At 33.4% G+C, this 13714-nt stretch overlaps 1 protein-coding gene across 2 annotated transcripts; it reads right to left on the minus strand.

Moving 5' to 3' along the window:
• Positions 1–412: 412 nt before the first annotated feature.
• On the minus strand, positions 413–12781 carry LOC130630496 (uncharacterized). 2 transcript variants are annotated; one of them, XM_057444016.1, is made up of 16 exons: positions 12765–12781; positions 12483–12622; positions 12343–12399; positions 9706–9733; positions 8423–8477; positions 8190–8341; positions 6875–6997; positions 5763–5810; positions 5254–5359; positions 2910–3089; positions 2446–2552; positions 2202–2293; positions 1995–2021; positions 1403–1479; positions 885–1043; positions 413–784 (listed from the first exon to the last, which is right to left on the minus strand). In XM_057444016.1, exons 2-16 carry the CDS (start codon positions 12573–12575, stop codon positions 589–591), a joined length of 1500 nt encoding a protein of 499 aa, XP_057299999.1. In that variant the 5' UTR covers positions 12576–12622; positions 12765–12781; the 3' UTR covers positions 413–588. The 2 variants fall into 2 exon arrangements, with proteins under 2 accessions (XP_057299999.1, XP_057299998.1); XM_057444015.1 differs by lacking the exon at positions 12765–12781 and having other exon boundaries at positions 12483–12704.
• Between the last annotated feature and the right edge of the window lie 933 nt (positions 12782–13714).

The raw sequence follows: 13714 nt of genomic DNA on the forward strand, positions 1-13714 counted from the left end.
TTTCTCTTTTTTTGCTTCCTCGCCATATTCGAATTATCTTTCGCCCAAGAAATCCTTTTGCGTTTCAGAAAATATTTTCTGTTTTTCTATGTTATTCCTTTTAACCTGTGGTCTTCTCACGCCCTTTTGTTAGCCAAGTGCGCTATTACGGCGAAAAAAATACACTTATAAATGCAGCTTCTTTTGCATTCACGTACAAATTTTACTGTTTGAGTTTGTCTTGGGATACAAATTTGAAAATAGCTTTATCTTGTTTCTCACTTTTTTTAAAATTTTTACTGACGTCAGGGTCTACCCAGGGGTTCAAACATGGAAACGAGGCTTAGCTCATGGTTAAATCAATTAGACCACAAGTGATTAGAGTTACTGGATAGTTGTCATTACACAACGTTTTACTCAAGAAATTGAAATGTTAAAATATTCGCGTGTATTACAAAACACCAACCTAATAACAGAGAAATAGTTTGTTTTTATTGTTAGTTACCCAGTCCCTATGTTGTATCGTGAATAATAAGAGACAAGAATAGTAATTTCTTCGATATCCGCAATCATAAAATTATATTATTATTTCCAAAGTTCTTTCTTGCTTTAAAATTTTCTATTATCCAATACTGGTGAAATTGTTGATGCAAACACACTATTTAGTATAAATAAGACTGATACGACGTAAAAGGTAAAAAATTGGTTAAACGGGAATCCAATTGAATCAGTACTTGACGAAACGCGTTTGATGTTTGTGAGAGACCAGGAATATAAACTGCCCAAAACTGCTGGTGCAACACATCTAACATAAAATAAATGAAAAATTAAGAGAGAAAAGCGCCTGAGAAGTTAATGAAACCTACATGAGACGGCAGTTACTCCAAATGGTTAAAACCCCTTACCTTCCAAATGACGATAAAGTCATTGCAAAGCCATTTGCAGATCCTAATAGGTCAGATGGAACTGTGTTATTGAGAAGAATATTGACTCCGATAAAACCACCAATCAAACATAATCTTAGTAAAATTAAAATGAACACCACAGCCATCCATAAACCAGTGCTGAAATAATAAAAAAATAGAGAAAAAAAGGAAAGCTAAATACCGGGATGTTTTATTTCACAGTACCATAAATTGCATACAGAAATTTCAAGAGTTTGTGACATGAATACAAGATTTGCATTTGAGAAACCAATTGATTCTTTTATATGTACATGAATTTGCTAAAACAAAATGATCCAAAATTTCTGTAACGAAAGAATTTATCAAAATAATAGCACAATATGTCATAAAAAAAACAGTATAAACCTAAATATTTTAAATCATATGATATCTTTTGAGCAAAGCGTTTTTTAAGAAACAATTTCAAAGGACACAACTACTTTAAACAGACATGAGTATCATTATTTTAATATACGAACCTGTTTGAAACTATCCCAACCAGAACTGGTAACCATGGAAAGAGAAAGGCTGAGAAAAGGTTGCTTCCAATGAAAACCTATAACGTTATTATGGTCAGTTTTGGGTAAAAAATAACCTGTTCTGTTACAATCGCACTTGTATATGACCTTACATAAAATCGGCTGTCAGACAATGGCGGTTGGCTGGCAGGGAATAAATTGTATAAAAACATGTTCCCAGTCAAAATGTTCTACTGGAAAAAAAGGTATGGACAATTTGCATTGTTTTTAAGTAATTCACCAACATGGGCATATAGATATTCATCTAAAATACCTGCTGTTAATAGAATGTCAAGCACCTTTTCTCAAATAGGTGGGCTAACAAACAATCTAAAGGCCATGAAGGACAAGCTGACTTGTGAAAAAATAATATCGTCTAAGGCTGTATATTTAATCTAGCCATTAGTTCTTTTATTACAACTGGGACTTTAAAACGTTTATTATACATGTGTAAGTGAAAAGGTGCCTTGATCTTTGGAATTTAGCCCACTATGCACCAATATATTGTCCAACATTGTGCAGCAGTTAATTTCTCATCAATATTTTTGCTTACCTTTCTCGATCCAAAATGTTCAGTGATCTACATACAAAAGAATTATGATCAAGCTAATTCCCTTTTTTAAAAAAAAACGTTTACATTGAAAAAAGACGTTTGGCACTGGTTTATCACCTCAAATAACACCTATCTATTATTTCAGAAGGATAGTAGGTAGTAATTACAAGTACATTCAATCAAACATGCCGAAGATTTTTAACTTACTTTGGGCAAGAACAGAAACTGGGTTGGAAGTATTAAAACAGCAACAATTAAGAGTGTTAAGCCAATCTTTGATGTAGAGTATACCATACCATCTAAGTATATATAAAAAATAAGCAAAGAATAAGATAAGCCGTAACGCTATCATCTTTAAATTAGAAGCATTTTCAACACAGCAACGATAATATATAAGGTAATTTTTGACTATTACCTATGTACTTATGCTTACATTTTTAACTGAACTTACTGTATTCTCTTGCTGTAGATGCAAATAATGGGAACAGTTCTTCACTTCCGATTGCTGCAATAGAGTAAATCCCATAGAGTAGACTAACTTGGATGCACTCTTTTACCCTGAAAATAAAGAGAGACGGTTTAATATTAGAAGTGTGTCAGAGCTCATCGCGTAAGTTGAAAAAATGACGCCAAAACATTTTCAAACACGAGCACAACAACTACTGCAACAAAAAGCCCGACAGCGGCAACGAAAATATTGACGGCGACGACAACGAGGAAAACAATAGCAACAAGAATAACGACGGTAACACCAACAATATCAACAGGGATAACAAATACAATGACGGTAAAAAAGAAAACAACAATAAAACCAATAACGCTTACAATTACAACAATGGCAACAACATGTTTAGCCGATTAATGCACAAACTATTGAGCACAAATGGAAATGACTAAATTATGAAATGAACTCACCTGAGTAACTTCACTATCTTAAATGTCTTTAGCTTTTCTAAACAACCTTTTGCATCCTCGGTTTCATTTATTTGCTGCACGATGTTCTTTTCCAAATTTTTATCTTTGATTTTAGTGGAACTGCCATATTGACATTTATGGACTGACGCTTTTAATAATAGTGTCCGCTCGTTGTTTTCTCTAAATAATACACACCCTGAAATTATTGTTAGTGCTGGTTATAGCTAATACTCGCTGCGATTTTATCTACGCACAGCGCGCTACAGTCACATGATTGAAATGTCTGCAAGCACTGCATTAAATAACTACTTAATAAAACCTCTTGGATTTCGGCGGCTATGTTGTAGTGGTTGCGCAATGAACTTCTAATCATATCGATTGCAAGTTAAAGTCCACAAATCGGCCAACTTTAAATGTAGTGTTGTTAGCCCATTTGGGACCTTCTACTTATGGCCAATTGGATTGTGTGACAGGAAAGCAAGTTAGAACAATATTATCCGGGTGGCCACAGAATTTGGTAAAAGAAATTCCATGACTTTTCCATGACTTTTCCGTGACTTTTCCATGACTAAAACCGTTAAGAAAAATTAAACCCCTAAATTAATCAATTATCAAACAAACCATAAATTTCATTATTTAGAGAACAACTTTGCTGAAAAAAGTACAAGTACTTTTTTCTACATGATGAAAAATAACAAAATCGTGTCAAAATATAAAGAACATATATATTCATACAGAATATTCATATAAAATCAGAACTTTAGAAAAAAATAGACTAGAAAAACAACAAATATCAACTAATATCCTATATCGAGTCTGTGAGCATTGACGTTACTTTTCTTTCTGAAGATCCTTAGTTAGCTTCTCAACAGCTTTATCTAGATCGGCTATGTTAGCTTTCTTTTCGGTGAGCTTCCTTCTAAAAGCATTTGCTTTAACTAAAAAGTCCATGTTCTCAGATTCCTCAACTTTGTAGCAGAGTTTTTCAATATCCGTGTTCAGTGCATTGATGGATGAGATTAATCTTTTCTTATAGTTTTTAACATTGTTGATTTCGTCTGTTATTGATTTTCTTTTGTTTGATTTCTTGTCTTTGTTGACTTTTCTTTTTTGGTCTTCCAGATGTGTTCCGTATCTTTGTCCGGCAGCTTTACAACTTTTCAACAGACCATTACTCAATTGATACTCATGCAAATCCACATTGGATGATTGTAGGTGGTCATATACAACTCTTTGGCTAACAATACATTTCTCTTGAAGATTCTCAATCCCCGTTCAACAGAAGATTGACTGTGTGATAATGTGAAGATCACTTTACAGATGGCCTATAACGCTTTTTGATCTTTGACATACGGCCTTAGGAATTCATCCACTCTTGATTTGCTGAAATCAAACTGCACAAACTCTTACTTAGTAGGTGCGTCGAGCGATGACAAGAATTTCTCAAGCTCTTCCTTTGCCGAATCTGCTACAGAAGGCAACATATGATCAACCTGATGAAGCTTTTCAACCAGAGATATAAACTGACTTGCAGCTTTCTGTCGGTTCTGTACCATATTGACTGGTGATAATGAGGAGGAGTATCGAACGATAAGATACTTCAAGGGACTTCTCTCTTGTAGCCTCAATATCAGATTAGTTAGAAAAGCCAAAAAGAAAAAAAGAAAAAAAAAAGAATCTTTTCGAAACTGATGTTTTACCCCATCTGTTATCTCCTTTGACCGCAAGATAGCCTTTACAGCTGTGCCTATGTCAACTGGCAATCAATTCTGGACCTCCTCAACATCAATGTTAATAAGTTAATACATTCCTGTCCCATGCTACAAGCTAGAACTGTGCTAGGACTCCCTTCCTTAGAAGAAACATTTATTGAAACCATTTTTACCACACAGATTACATCAATATAAGTTACCATTGCTTGTAAATTAAGCAGTCACATGACATAATGTATAATAAAACAAATTTATAGTATAATAAAACCAAACACAACTATGTTATATTGCAACAAAGCTTGACAATGAAACTGTTCAAAAAATGGAAATTAAGTTTTCTTGAAATTTATGCTACAAAATATAAACTGCAAAAATATTTAGCCAGTCAAAAACTTAGGTTGTCAAGGAAAAAAAGTTCTATGACTTTTCCATGACTTTTTCAAGAAAATCCTGTTTTCCATGACTTTTTCCAGACCAAATAAAATTCCATGACTTTTCCATGATTTCCAGAAATTCCATGACTTGTGGCCACCCTGATTATACGTGCCGTCAGAGGGGAAGAAGAGTGCAGTGATCATGTGATCATGTGAAGCCACTGTAGTTAAAATTTAGAAAGATATCAAAATAATTACCTCGATACGTTTGGAACATATACCATGATTAGCAGTATAGAAATTGCCAAGCCAATGGTCAGAATTAAATTTGGTAGGAAAATACCAAATCGTTCAAAAAACGAACCTGGAAAAGAAAATTCAAAGTTAATAGTCTATATTCGCTTTATTTACATGAAATAGGTCTGAACTTTGTTTTTTCGTGAAGGGGTAGAACGACCCGTGTACCAATAAATATGTCATATAAATATGTTATTTTCCATGTGATGTGTACCATCACATGCAAAATATAATAGATAAATAAAACACTTCTTGGAAACAAGGAAACAAGAACCCTCCTGATGAAACAAAAATAAAAAAAGCAACTTTTTGAGCAACAGTTCTTAGGTGGTCCAACATTATGCTACCTCCCAGAATGTATTATAACAAACTTGTAATCGACCAAACTTGAACCATTTCAACTGCACAAATACTGTGATTATAATATTCAAAGGACATAACACAGATGACGGAATATTAAAATTATTAACCTTCCTGGAAAAAGTCTGGATATTGCTGACATGGGAACACCAAGAAACCTGTAAAATATTCAAAAATGTAACACTGAAGATAATTTTCATACGCTGACATTTTAAAGCAGGATACGACTCAAGTTTAATCAGTAAAAGTGGAAATGTGGAAATAGTAGACATACTAAAAATATTTTAAAAATTTTCACTTTTAAAATGGCCTTTAAAGCGGTTTAATGCAGCACGTGCATTTGTTATATTTCTTCATCAATTGTTAATTGCTATTTGTTGATTTAATGATATGTAACGATAAGCTTGGTTCGAACTTGTTTTTGTTTAATTGACAATCTGATTTAAATAATTTATATTTTGTTTTGTTGAGGTTACGGTAGATGGTTGTATGGGCTTTTTGTTTATCAGTGTTGGTTTTATATGTATACCAACACAGAATTCTCACGATAGAAGAATTTTCACGGATTTTGGTTTAAGAATTAATACACTTTTTTACATTATACATCAGCGTTATTTCTACTATTTTGTTAGATTCAATGACATATTTAGTTAATGTTTATTTACATATTTAGTTAATCGTTTGCGTTTAATGTATTGTCAACAAACAGCTTGATGTTGCGCAAGAAGGAACAAACACAATGAAAGCACAAAAGCTTTTTATTTACTAAACCGCGTAAGAGACCACAGGCGTATTGGAACACCAGTACTTGTGATGGATAATGTTGAAATTCTTGATACGCCACATAAATCTGTGTATCACATAATGACTTTGGAAGCGCTCTTGATTACTGACATTAAACCAGATTACACAGACGAATATAGTAAACATTAAAGTTTGAATGATTATCAGGGATTTATGATTATCACTTAACTATTCATGTTCAAGTAACTTTATAAGAACGTAGTGTAAATACTCTATGATAGGTGTGTTGATGTTTTTTACTTCTAAGGGTTTTAACTGTTTGATTGATTCATTTTAGACCTGGAGATGAAATTTAATTTCGACATATATTGTTAAAATTTTACATTGTTGGTTATATTTATTGATCAACATACAATTTTCTTGCTAATAGCTACCAACATTTTAAGGTGCAAAAATATTTAAGATTAAAAAGCCCCACCTGCAAGACTTGGTCCGATTATGAAACCAATGGAACTTGATGTAAAAGCAATTGACATGGCAAGAGTGAGGTTTGTGTCGTCGCATACATCTGCCAAAATGGATTTTGAGATCACAATAATAGCTATATAAATTATTAAGTTGATTATTCCTAGATCTCTGGTTGGCCAAGAAATAAAATTTCTGCGCTTTTAAAAAAATAAATACATAATGAATTTCTTTTTAAAACTTTAAGCTATAAAACGTATAGACAGCCATAGGTTACCAGTTATCGAAAGAATGAGGTTTTTCTTCATATAACACCTCTTACAGCAGTCCAAAGATAGTAGACACGCATCTAAATGTGTTATTTTGGTGGTGTTTTTGTTTTTTAATGAAAAGATTAAATCTTGTAATAGAGAAGAAGAAGCGTTATTGAATCTTTCCATTGTTCTTTGATTAGAAAATATGAAAATTACAAAGTCCCCGCACAATGATAAACTCGAACAGTTAAGTCTTAAAATTTAAATTCTGGAGGTTGTGCTCCTCTAAAGAATATGCTCATATAAAAGAACACAATTCTTCCTTTTTCCAAAGAGACAATTGGAACAAAAATTGCACAAACAAACAGACAGAGTGAGTACAGGACTTCTGTAAAGAGTAAAAGGGCTTCGGCTCATATTCCTAAACCAAGGTACCCACAATATCTAGGTAAATCACCTCAAAAAAGGTCTCCAAACAGTTTCAGCAGGAACTAGACATTTCATTCATCCATAACTTTTCATCTGTTCGTTCAGTTTACTTTACAGACTTACCTTTTATTTTTGCAAACAATGTGAACAGAGAACTTTTAACCTGGATTTGTTTACATAAAAAAATACCGCCAATAATTTCTCATTATTTTGAATATAAAATAATTCGAATATATGAAATATCTTTCTCTTGTTAGCCAATCAAATTTAAGGTATTTTTGACGCTTATGATAAAACCGATTAGTGCCCGGTAAACACTAATTTAACCTCTTTTGACAAGTGGAAATTTTGAATTATGCTCAGCAATATTTTACAAAATCGCAAATAAATTAAAACATGGCGATACTTTATACCACAATACACACAGCACTTTACACATCAGTAAATGATCCCAGGATAAACATAACAAAGTTTTTATTTGCATTATTTTATATGTTCTTCAGCCTTCAATAATAGTCTGTAATAAGGCTTCAAGTAAATTATGGCATTAAATCAACAACAAAAGTATAAAGTTATAGATATACAGAAATCACTACCAGTCAATAATACCGGCAATTAAAACTACAAAAACAAAGATAAACAAACCTGAAGATGCTCCCTGAATAAATCGAGTAATGATAGCCCAGTAGAAACTATTGGTAAATCCAAATACCAGTGTTGAGAACATTAGTAGCGTAGTTGACACAATCAAAGCTGACCTTTTTCCTTTAACATCTGCAACATAGCCCCAAGGTAAACTGTAAAATAGCAAGGAAAACATAACTTAATTTTAAACGCACCTTTAACAAATGAAACAACAACAATTCCCTTATACTGACCTAAATATCATCCTTCCTACGTATATAGAAGACGCAATCATACCAGCGTATAGTCCTATATTAAGTATAAAAAAATTCAATAAATTTTTACCTGTAGTAAGACATTATACAACTATTAGATTTGCCTTTGAGGATTAAAACTGCAGCCCTATTTTAGTGACTATAGAAATTGCTAAATTTAGCGTTTCGTCAGTTATCTTTTGAAAAGTCATGTGATGCTAAATAAGGCTTTCAAATTCACTGTACAAATCATTCGAACTCGCAAGTTGAGATCTTAAAATTAGATCTACGACTCTGTGTGCTAACGTTAGGATTGAACTTCTATTGGGTGCTTTCTTTCGAGGTGTGTACTAGTTTAAGAGTGGGTGCTAATATCCAAATGTAGTCAAATACAATATTTGGTACACATTTTTCTGTAAAAGAAAACTTGCATTTTTGTAGAAAAGCGTGTCACGAATGCAAGATTATTCTGGAACATTCAAACGCTGAGTATGCGAAGAATGATTTAGCGCATGATATTCGAACTCTACTGAACAATAAACCTTTGTTTTGTTTATAATAGGACCTTCGGAAAAGAACATTCACAAGGCTAACTCGTTGATCTGTCGCAACAAAGCGCGTTAGCATTATTAACATGTCACCTCTTGTTGTTTCTATTAATCGAAAGTATAGCCCAGGATTATTATTTGACGATAGCTTGCCACTTAGTCAGTAAATGTTTTCCTAACGGTTCTAAGGGCGGGGTCGTAGCGCATGCGCATTTTTCATTCCAAATGCGCATAAAAGGCGTGTGTTTGTAGGTCGTATAGTTTTATGCAGTAACACAGTGACCGTAAACTAATAACTCAATTTAAGTAAAGAAGACTTGTAACAAATGATTTTCTTTTTTCTTTTATATTGTCAACATTAATGGAAAAATGGAAAATACGAAACGAAACAACACTCAATAGACAATAAGAAGAAAGTATAAGATATCTATATTTATGATAGTAAATATATGTAGTATATACACTCTTAAACTTTCAGGGGAGTGGCTAATGGTCTTTGTTCGTAAACAATGTTTCCTTCTAAAATGGTTTTTTTACGCCGCCTGCCTAGCCGCGTGTATCATAACATTTAAATAAAGATTGATTGTAAAATCTAAACTGTATAGATTTTGCGACGTGCGTTAAATTAATGCGTGCTATATCATATAAGTATGGTTTGTATGAATAAAAAATAATATCATCACAGTTTCAGCCAAAAAAATAAAACTATCTGTCCAGCAAATAAATTGTACACACCTGTTTCAACTTCAGATGTCCCAAAAGACTAAAAAAATAGCAAAATTTGTTCAACACTCATAAAAAATATAAAAGCTTCAAATTAAAGTGACTTACAAACCGAAAAGCGAGCGTCATCTTTTGACGTCTATATACTCCATACCGTAAATCATGATTACTTTATTCTAAGAGATTAACGAGGCGTAAAATTAACGCGAATTTTAAAAATTCACATTAATTGAAAGCCGCTCTTTTAAATGAACGTAAACGTTTGTTTCCTGTAATAGGTATGGGATTGTCGCATCGGATGTACCGCGGGCTCTTATCCACTGAGCCACGTCGTCAGCAAAAGAATTCGTGAGAATCCAGACAACTTTGGTATTTTGGCTAACAAGCCTTCGTCAGCGGATACCAGAGCCAGTATTGAGCACTGCAGGAACTCTGGGGAAGCTCGAACGATATATATTCCAATGTGGAGAGCAATTGTGAGTGCATATCATATTAACGGGATACCATTACAAAGTTGCAGGATAATCGCGAAATCCCTTTGCTCGACAGCCCAGGGACTCGAACCCGGGATCGTCTCATCAGATGCACCGCGGGCTCGTATCAACTGAGCCACGTCGTCGGCAAAAGGATTCGTGAGAATCCAGACAACTTTGGTATTTCGGCTAACTTTAAAGATAACGAAGTTGAATACAAACATCTTCCTCTGAGAAGATCAAAATTTCAACAAAAATGTGGAAATTTGGTAGCACTAATAAGTCTTAAAGAGCAATGTTACATTTTTTCTGAAGCCTCCACCAGTGATAAATTCTTGGATGAGTTGACCAGCGATGTACAATCTTTGATAACGAAGACATCAAAACATCTTGAAGAACTTAGTGATGGCCTTATTGAAAGACCATCGCCAAAGAAGCGGCATCAGACTACCGCATCAGTAACGGACTTTGGAACGTTACCAAAGCGAAGGAAAATAAAACATCCTTATACTGGAAGAATGGGCAAAACTGCAGACATGATGCGACAGTATTACAAGGCACGGATTTCCTTTGCAGATATGGAGAAGCCAACAAAAACAGTTGCACGTACACAAGCAAAGATATAACCAAAGCTTCCGAAATTCATATAGCAAACGAAGTGGAAGTAGTTACTATAGAGAAGTATGTATAAAACATATTTATTGCTTTTGTTTGTGTCCTAATTACTTAATACATGAAAGGCATTTGTGTTTGTTTTTACCTATTTTTACAGAACATTCTTAACTTAATATTTTTGACATCAGCTACCAAGAAGATGCAGAAGAAAACGAAATTACGTTCGTTAAAGCAATTCTTCATCACGAGCTTTCTCCAAAACCTTATCAAGGTAGACTGGACGATACCATCCGGGATGAAATTCTAAAGGGTAGCCAATTGACACATTGCATTATTAATTTGGCTCAAGACATCATGAAGCAGGAGAGTGGCGTGGATGGTTTTGAAGATACTGGTTTAAACTTCTCCTGCTATACGCGCTGTCGAAATAAGTTTATTTAAATACTGTACGTAGAGCAACATCGACACTGGATAACTGTCACCAGAAAAGCTCATGACGAAGTATACGTATATGATACTCTAAGCCAATACAATAGAGATCAAGATAGAGAATTTTTTTTAAAAATAGCCCGTATAACGTACTGTCACAAAGCAAGTATTAATGACAAATATATCAGTTCAACAACAAGAGAATGACATTGATTGTGGTCTGTTTGCAATAGCATTTTCAGTTAAAGGATTTCTTGGAAGCAGTCCACAATCTGTGTCATTCGATACACAACAAATGATAGCTCACTTGTTACATTGCCTGAAAGTTGGTCAATTTAGTCCATTTACAACAGTTATCAAAAGAGTTCGTTTTTGTCGTGCCTATGCAAAAGCCTACGACTTACATTGTATATGCAGAGACATCTTTTTTGAAGTTGATGTTAAGAAGGACAAAGGACTTTTTATGGCAATGTGCTCAGGTTATAATAAATGGTATCATCGTCGTTGTGCAAAAATCCCTTTAAAAGTATTTGCGTTAAATAATGAACATGATGAGATGTGAGGTGTGTTAAATAGTTTGTAAATTTTATTGTTTTGTTGTTTTGAAATAAATTATGTAAGCTTCTGTATTGTAAATACCTCGCCAAAAGTTTAAAAATATTTTTAAAAAATGCTATGACGGAAAAAAAGCCATCGATACCGGACAAAAAGTTCGAGTTTCATATGATCCTCGGCGAGGAAAAAATTGCAATTATTTTCTTTATAAAAAAGACGAGGAGAGGGAGGTTCCTTCCAAAAGACGGAATTCAGAACGCTTCAAAATTTGTTGGCCTACTTTCGCCGATACAAACTTGCCACCACCAATAGATATATGGAAAAACAGAATTTAGAGCTGGTGTGTCGTCTAGACGATTCACAAAGCACACGGCAAGTGCGTGTAAAAATATAGTAATATTATATTTTTTTTGATACTGTCGTTTAATGCAGGGAAAGGCCAAATCTAATCATCGGTTCACATTTTGATTTATGAGTCATCGCTAAGGAGAAAATTAGTAATGCCAAACTAAGTCGAAACATACAATAATTCAGATTTCAAGTCAAAGATACGATTAGATTTATTACATAAATTTACCTTAACCAATTTAGGTAAAAATGAAAAAACCGTTGTCAAAGTCATCCCATCAAGCAACTAAAATAAAAACGAAAAGTTAGCGTAGGCCATTTTCTCAGTAAGTCAGAAAGAAATAACAATATAATTTTCTTAATACTTACTAACAAGTAAAATAGCACTAAAAGTACTGCAGTTGGTAGTGGCGTGGCCCCTTCACGTGCCATCAACCTCATTAGACAATTCTTTAAACCCATCTTCAGTCTTTATTGCCTTGTCTGACTAGAATTTGTCGTTATCCGTTCTAAAACAAATTATGTTACATTTTGAAGTTCTTATCTCGTCGGATAACATTGATGAAATGTAACTAACAGTGGACCAACAGAGCGACATTTTGGAAGTGTTTATATTTAACACTTAAGTATCTCTGTTAACAAAATACGCACACTTTTTGCATTAACTTCTACCAACAGCTTTTGCACAAGAGAAAATGCTTTAAATACACTTAATGGCCATATATATCGAGTAATTATCTTAAATGGTATATACATATCGGGTAATTAAAGTTTAAGGAGAGCTAGCATTACGTGCGGCGGTTTATCTACAAATAATAAATATATGACAATGACGATAACATTGAGGCAATTGACTTTCCATAATGTATAAACAAATTCAACTTAATGTACCAAACAATAATTTTTACACACCAAATTTTTAAAGAAACATTAGGATCCCTAAATGTAAAAACTATTTGTAAAAGAAATTTTTGCAGAACTTTTATGCGTGTATCATATTTTTGCAGAGTTAGTCCCGGAAAAATTGTAACATAGATTATTCGCAAAAGTATAATTAGCAATTTTTTTTGAATTTTTGTACTTTTATTTCAGCTCATGCCTAAGGCATCGAGTTCTTCGCCGCTCATCTGGAAATTCATTTATTTCTGAAAGCTATATTGGCAAGATAGCTGATTTTGTCCCCACTTAAATTACTGAAAATCCGCAAACATTCCTTCCACAAATTTTAGAAAACAATGATACTGGAGATTATATTATTCACAGTGAAGTATTTTGGAACATCTCATCTGCAAAACACGCCCCAACAAATCCTTGTGTTATTTAGTTAACTGAAGAGCACCCATTAATCTGACATTCAAATCCATAAATTCATACATCCAAAGCTCCGAGTGGGTTCAATCATTATGCATGACCTGCTTATACATAAGATTTGAGCAATATAGAAGTGATTTGCAACATATTTGGTTATTAAGTGACTAACAATTTTCAGTCACGATATATCTCGACTTTTACCGGCATCATCATGTAAAATCACAAATAATAGTAAAATCAGTTAATACAGATTAAAACAAAATTATCTACAACATACGTTTACTAAACTT

Source organism: Hydractinia symbiolongicarpus, chromosome 2 (assembly GCF_029227915.1).
Source record: "Hydractinia symbiolongicarpus strain clone_291-10 chromosome 2, HSymV2.1, whole genome shotgun sequence".
Lineage (NCBI taxonomy): Eukaryota > Metazoa > Cnidaria > Hydrozoa > Anthoathecata > Hydractiniidae > Hydractinia > Hydractinia symbiolongicarpus.

Coding starts and splice junctions, on each gene's coding strand:
- LOC130630496 (XM_057444016.1), bottom strand. CDS start 12,575: ATGGGTTTAAAGAATTGTCTAATGAGGTTGATGGCACGTGAAGGGGCC. Junction 2,553..2,909: donor AAGATAGTGAAGTTACTCAG/GTGAGTTCATTT, acceptor CTTTATTTTCAG/GGTAAAAGAGTGCATCCAAG. Junction 1,044..1,402: donor GTTGGGATAGTTTCAAACAG/GTTCGTATATTA, acceptor TTATTATTTCAG/CACTGGTTTATGGATGGCTG.